This window comes from Triticum aestivum, unplaced genomic scaffold, assembly GCF_018294505.1.
Source record: "Triticum aestivum cultivar Chinese Spring unplaced genomic scaffold, IWGSC CS RefSeq v2.1 scaffold157840, whole genome shotgun sequence".
Classification (NCBI taxonomy): domain Eukaryota; kingdom Viridiplantae; phylum Streptophyta; class Magnoliopsida; order Poales; family Poaceae; genus Triticum; species Triticum aestivum.
Genome location: NW_025225324.1, coordinates 1,816 through 8,843, shown reverse-complemented (window position 1 = coordinate 8,843; position 7,028 = coordinate 1,816). Strand labels below are relative to the sequence as shown.

At 44.3% G+C, this 7,028-nt stretch overlaps 1 protein-coding gene and 1 pseudogene across 2 annotated transcripts; both read right to left on the bottom strand.

Moving 5' to 3' along the window:
- Positions 1-219: 219 nt before the first annotated feature.
- Positions 220-4,520, bottom strand: LOC123172138 (uncharacterized protein YnbB-like; annotated as a pseudogene).
- LOC123172139 (uncharacterized) lies at positions 3,955-7,028 on the bottom strand (the record flags this gene model as incomplete). Of its 2 annotated transcripts, none has more annotated exon segments than XR_006485493.1 (5): positions 3,955-4,162; positions 4,897-5,600; positions 5,761-6,192; positions 6,288-6,392; positions 6,853-7,028. XR_006485493.1 is itself a non-coding variant. In XM_044589160.1 (5 exon segments), coding segments are annotated over 5 exon segments (1,049 nt in total), but the record flags the coding sequence as incomplete, so codon positions are not given.

Below are 7,028 nucleotides of genomic sequence, written 5' to 3'. Positions count from 1 at the left end.
GACAGCTGCCCCTGGGTGTACTGCAGCTGGTTCTTGGCGGTCAGGAAGTTGCTGCCAAGCTCGGAGCTCCCACTAACCCAACGACTCCATGCTGCAACCAATCTTGCTTCATTGCGTGCACACACATGCTCTATGCTTAAGTTATGGCAAGAAATGTAGAAATACGCGCCCTCATACGGCAGCAAATATTACTGTAGTAGTAGGAGGCGATTTAGTGAACAGAAAATGAGTAACAGTAACATAACTTGAGCATACGGGATGTGCGGTGGAACGGGGCATTAGTGTGGGTAATTAAGGGAACCTGATAGTCAAAAGACACACAGTACGTACTTGTAAAATGTAAAAAATGGCACCCATGTCAGGAAATGGACACCTCTATGGTGACTGTGTGCAAGAACAACACATGAAGGAGGCAGATGCGGTGGCAAGAGGTAAGCACGATGACATTTGCTACTTGAGCTTAGGAGGAACCCTAGCTAGAAACCAGATGAGGATGGCGTACAAAACTGATCCCAACTATTGAGTTTCAAAATTTCAAGTATATATAAAAACATACGCAAAGTGGATCCGTTGGTACACAACCGGTGCATGGTACATCGATTCCAAAGCATTTCTATACCACCTGCTATGGTTTAAAGCGGTAACCTCATCAACTGCCAAGTCAATGGCAGAACCTATCCAATGCATCAGGATGAAGCCCGCCGGATCCTTCACAGCCTTGACAACTGTTGCTTTAAATCACTCATCGGGTTCGACAAAAATAATTTGGTGAGGATGATGGTTCCTGCTCCTGCATTAGGTAAAAAAATTCCTTCTGTGAGTTAGCACCATTGTCAGATATTACAGCATCGATAACAAGCAAACTATGAAGATCAGGTGATGATTCCCACTTCAATCTAGACGTACTCACTAATCAATTATAGTTAACCAAGAGCCTACCCTTTCAAGAAATGGAACGTCTTTTGGTAACAAACGGCGCTATGACCTTCCAGTCCAGAAATGAGTCATGGTTCTGGTAACAAACAGCTGTATGACCTTCAGAACTTCACCCAGGACAAGAGCCCACTGTGTCCAATGCGTTCCTCCCTGCATCAATACGTTTCAAGGGAAAAGAGCCATCAGCGCAAGGGTGGAGAAGGCGTACTTGATGGCTCAGGCTCTCAAACCTTAAACTTGGTACCCAGGACCATTAGAGTCCGTTGTGCATTAGCGCAATTAATCAGGATGCAAATTCTCAACTGACCTGACAGAAGACAGCATATGGATCTCTTAAGGGCCCGTCACATGATAGCTCGCTTGTGCTTCCATCCATGAATGTCCCATCAGCAAAAATGACCTGTTTCAAGTGAACTAATCACTCTTATATCAAAGCAAAAAGGAAAGTATGCAGAAACTATTTTTGGCCGACAGTACAACTCAGTTAGAGCGAAATAGTAAATACATGGAAGAAACTGCCCTCAAATAACAATAAGCACACATTTATAGTGGAGGGTATACAAACACACCTCTGAAGCATAACCCGGAGTTTCCCCAGCGGTTGGCGTAATAAATGATCCTACTGGGCAGGTTTGTTGGACAACTTCACAGAATGCTATGAGTCTCTCCCTGTTGCCAAGCTCTACTGCCTGTGAGTAAAAAAAAAATATTTCCTTGGTCTTAAGGATGCCGCGATATGTTAGCACTGACAGGCACAGAGTGTAATGACTTAAAGAGACCGCTTGACCTTCTGTCAGGATCAAACTTTTTAGATGGTTTCTGCAGCCATGTGTTCTCCACAAAATTTAAACATTTGAAGAGTACCATCATTCATCAGTTATCTTACTCTACTCTATTGATGTTTATTTTTCTGCAATCTGTTTTCACTACATCAGCTTTCTGAATTTGTGACACATCACAGTTGCTATGCTGATTTATCCAAAAATAATAAGTTGTAATGTTGTATCATACATGGATACTGTCATATTTGCTTGTGTGGATACTCATTTGCTAGTGAATTAATGTTAAAGCCTTTTCAGACTAATCAAAGTTAAACTTAAAAGCAACCTGCACAATATTATGGCGTGGCGCCCTTGGAAGTGGTTGAACTCTATAGCCCTTGGCTGACATGACCTCTGCAATTAGCAAACCCCCCTGTGGATAGTATAAGTTTGTCACTTGCAATTGCATGCATAATTTTCTCAAAGAGGCAAAGAACTGACAAGGAACCTACTTTTACTGCCTCTCCAACCATTTGCGGAGCAAGAAACAAGCCCTGAAACATCGCTCGCATAACATGTCCAGGTGCGGACCCAAACTCCACCCCAAGGCCCGGTGCAGATAGGCGAGCTGCAGCTGCAGCAACCAAATCTTTCTTCCCGGCAACGTAGCCACCACACGGCGCAATGGTACCACCGGGGTTCTTTATCAAGCTGCCAGCAATAAGATCTGCTCCCTGTCATGCAAATGCCCAATTAGAATTGGGTAGGACTGCTGTGCTGCTCTGTTACTCATATGATGATGACCATGGTGAACATACCACCATTGGAGGCTCTGATGTCTCGACGAATTCACCATAGCAGTTGTCCACCATGACCTTGCAGTTTGGATTTTGCAGCTGAAGTGAGACCCAAAACATGAACAATGTCAGTACCTACTCCACAGTATGTACATGAGTTAAGTAGATAATGGAATACTCTGCTTCCCCCCAAATACAAATGATATAATCTTGCCTTGATCAAATTGATGGCTCTACGGATATCATCTACGCCGAGGCTCTTGCGCCACGAGTAACCACAGGACCTCTGTATGAGCGCGCACCCAGTCTCCGGTCTGACGGCACAAGCAAGCGCGCCCAGTCAAGGCCACCATCTGCTGCGAGCTACAACTGAATCCACATCAGCAAGCCATTCAAAAGCACAATGTAACACACCAGAGTAGCAGAGGCAAAGTAACATAGAGTAGCACAATGTAACACAGAGTAGTAGCAGATATCTGGAGGGGAATAATCAGCTCACCGGAACTTCTCGGTAGGTCACCCCAAAGTCCTTGAGCGATCCTACATTGGCCGAATCCCTGATCCCAATGACCTCCTCCAGGGTGTCGTAGGGAGGCCCGGCGACCGCCAAGAGCTGTAGTAGGAGCTGTCTGTCATCAGTTCTCTGAGTCCAGCAGAAACAATGCCAGAATTTGGCGTTTCGGTTCAGTCATGTCCATATTAATTACCTCGTGTCCAGGCCACAGCAGCGCGAACAGAGCGCAGGCGATGGCGTGAGTGCCGGAGAAGAACTGCCAAACCAACAACAAGTGTTCGTCACCCGGAGCTCAGGCTCAGGTCGTCAGCAGAGCGTGGCAACTGAATGTGGGATGGATGGGAAAACCTGGGGGCGCACGATGGCGGCCTCGGCGCCGACAATGTGGGCGAAGACGGAGTCGAGCGCCTCCCGGCCGCCGGCGTCGTCGTGGCCGTACCTTTCACCAACACAGCTCAAACGCGCTCAAAACAGACATAACTAGCAACTACTCGCTCATACAACCCCAGAAAAACGATGACGATTATATTAGCTCCAAGCTTTAGTTCATTCATCAGAATCCTCCTACTCCTCTCTCTTCAGTCGTCAGTCACGCTCACACTTGAGCCAGCCAGCCTGCTCTAACAACACCTGCTCACACATCAAGACAATGCTGCAAAACAAAACAAAACAAACAGGCACCAAGTTAAGTCGGCCATGTCAAGGGGAGGCTGTTTCAGGAGAATTCCAAAGCAATAGCAACTCCTATCAGCAACATCACTGCACAAGAGGTACCTACCTTTCCGTTGGTAGCATTCGTGCGGTAACCAGCGTGTCCCTGCTTTGCTCAAGTGGTCGCTGCGGATGACTTCACTGCAATTGAAACAACACTCGCAGAAAATCATCATCAACATCATCTAAAAGGCAGCGGAATCGAGCTTTTTCTGAAAATTTATACGAGTCTTACATACATACTGTTTCTTAGACAGCCGGTCTCCTGGATGATGGTATTTGCAGTTCATCTGAAACTAACAGTAGCCCTGCCTCATGTAGTGGGCACACTTGGGTTCACCGGGCCTTTCAGGATACATGATGCTCTCTTGTTGCTCCACACCATTATCTGACCTTGACAAATTGTGGTACGCCCCAGACCCACTTCTCTTACAAAATGCTTCCTGGAACAGAATGACATCCATGAGCATTCACTGGTAACAAAACCGAGCATCTATGTTCTTTCAATTGGGTGACATGACATACATATTTCTACTTCTGATAAATGAAGAAAAATCAACAAGATCATGATCAACATTGTAGAAATAAAGAGCAACCTGCATTGCACTTCAGATTGTAGATTAAAAAAAATTCTTTGCTACTACACAGATAACTACTCCCTCTGTCCCACAACGTAAGACATTTTTGCAAGCTATTTTAGCTTGCAAAAACATTTTACATTGTGGGACGGAGGGAGTAATATTTACTATTTAGCCTCTCCTAGCACTCCATAGTCCATACCATCATTTTTTCAGTGGCCATCTTTGTGTTGTGTGGATACTTCAAACATTCGGAGTTCAGATGTGCAATAGGAACCGAAAAGGTTCAGAACAGATTTCATTCGTACGATGAGGTAGTAAACAAGCACAGAAAATAGTACTGTACTCACTGTAAATTGGACAAGAATTCTCAACGCACAATTTATTCAGTTTTCATTTGCATAAATGTCAATGCTAGTAAAGATGTCTTTCCCAGTTCCCAGTACACAGGACTGAGCTGACCAGTACTATTTACTATACTTAAAGGCATGCCTAAAAATGCAACAGGGATCAGCCAGAGAAAAAGGAACAATTGCAAACTAGTTATGATTGAATCAACAGTGTTTACTTGAACATTGACCACTGATAATAGAATATACCTCTGTAGTTGAACTTGAATGTATATCTTTGGGATGACGAAATTCACATGCTGATCCAAATTGACATTTCCCAGCTTTCATATAGAAAGGACAATCTGGCATGCCAGGTCCAACCTGATCAGAGTGAGCTGCAACTCCATCTTTTGGATGGTGAAATATACATGCAGACAGATATTTGCATTTCCCAAACTGCAAGTAGTACCGGCACTCGGCTGACCAGGCCTCTCAGGATACTGCGGTTGCTGGGGAAGCATATAGTCTTGTAATGTGATTCCTGTAGATGGATGATGTTCATCAGTGGTAACAGATCTTTTTGCATCTGTTGGGCTCTGCATGGTAGGATTTGAAGCCTCTGGGTGATAAAACTTACATTGTGCCCTAAGTTTAAAGTACCCACGCTTCATAAGGAATGGGCATTCTGGTTCATCAGGTCTCCCAGCTGGGTATTTGTCTTTTGGGTGGTGATAGTTGCATGCTGATGCAAATTTACAATCACCAAATCTCATGTAGAAGGGGCAATCTGGTTTGCCAGGCCTCTCAGGATAGTTTACCTCTTCTTTGTCTTTTGACTGTTTTGGGTGGTGATATTCTGGTCTGCCAGGCCTCTCAGCGTAATCCACGTGCTCCCCCTGCTTGCACAAAGGTCCATCTGAACTATCTGCTGAACAGCAACCATCGGAATCGTCTGATGACCAGTCTGACTTCTGCATGAAGCAGATAGGAGGAAATTAGCAAAAAAAAAAAGGCACAGACCAGTCAAAATCTAGGAATGTACAGTGCAGTGTCGCAAAGTAGCAATATCCAAGAGATGTGTGCAAATGCAGATCTAAACATCGCATAATATAGGGAAGAAACAGCACGTACCTTTTTCGCCTTTCCTTCCGTGCTAGGCAGTACTTTTGGGGGAGGTAGAAGCATTCTAAATATGCTTGGTGGCAGGACACCAGAGCTAGATGAGTTGTCATTGTCAGAAGACTTCTTTGAGTATGATGTGTCATCTACGATCGCACCATCAGAAGGTTTCTTCAAGTGTGATCTGTCATCTAACGCCGCATCATCGGAAGATTTCTTCATGTCTGATCTGTCATCGAAGGTCGCATCATCGGAAGATTTCTTCATGCGTGATGTCTCATCTAATGTATGATCAGAAGATTTCTCCATTTGCAAAGCATTATCCTCCCACCCTGTTGGTGGATTGAACTGAGCATCAATCACATGGTCTGGATGGTTAAAATGGCAGTTTTTGCCATATCTGCAAGCACCAGTTCGCATAGAGTAGTCACAGTTTCTTGCTCCCTGAACAGTAATTTGGACTGCCATTCAGTTTCAACATTTTCCAATATAAATCATAAGTACCAACTCCAACAGATGAAAAGATAGCATAGGCATACTTCTCTAATGGGAAGGCCAAGGCAGTTCAGTTCCAGAATTTCTGCAGCGCCATGGTTCCTTCGTTCAGAGGGACGCCATGATTCATCTGACCTAGATTTAAGCTGCTGCAGTGACAACATCATCAAAAAAGAGGATGATAAGTTACTAAATAGCTCATGAACAAAGTAGTGAATGAGGTACATATTAATCAGGCTTTCAAACGTCCACTACAATTATCAGCACATAAAACTTATAAGATGCTACATCATCTCCTGCTTATCTAGGGACCAGAAAGGATGCTAGAGACTGCATTTTTTATACAGAAAAAGGGCATGCATATGAACATATATGTAGAAGCATACCAGCAGGGACTGCAGGTGTGAGCTTAATGCATTGAAATATAGATCCCAGTACTAACTACACAGCTGCATGACAAATGGCGCGGATATGACAGCGATAATTTACACAACCTATTGTGCTAAGCAAAATTGCAGCATTCAACGAAGTACGGAAACCAACAACGTTTTCTTGCCAAAAAAGTTTAGAGCAATACATAATATGACAGTAAAGTGACGCAGATTTTACCGGTGGGTGATTGAGGTGGCATGAGGGCCCGTATGTGCAGGTCCCTTTTGACATGTAAGAGGGGCAGTTAAGTTTTCTGGGCTTTTGTGGATATCTTCTAGCAGGCAACTTATACTTCTCCTTGCTAACTATACCCCAATCTCCGGTACCTTGATAAGCTGCCGTGTCCATAGCAC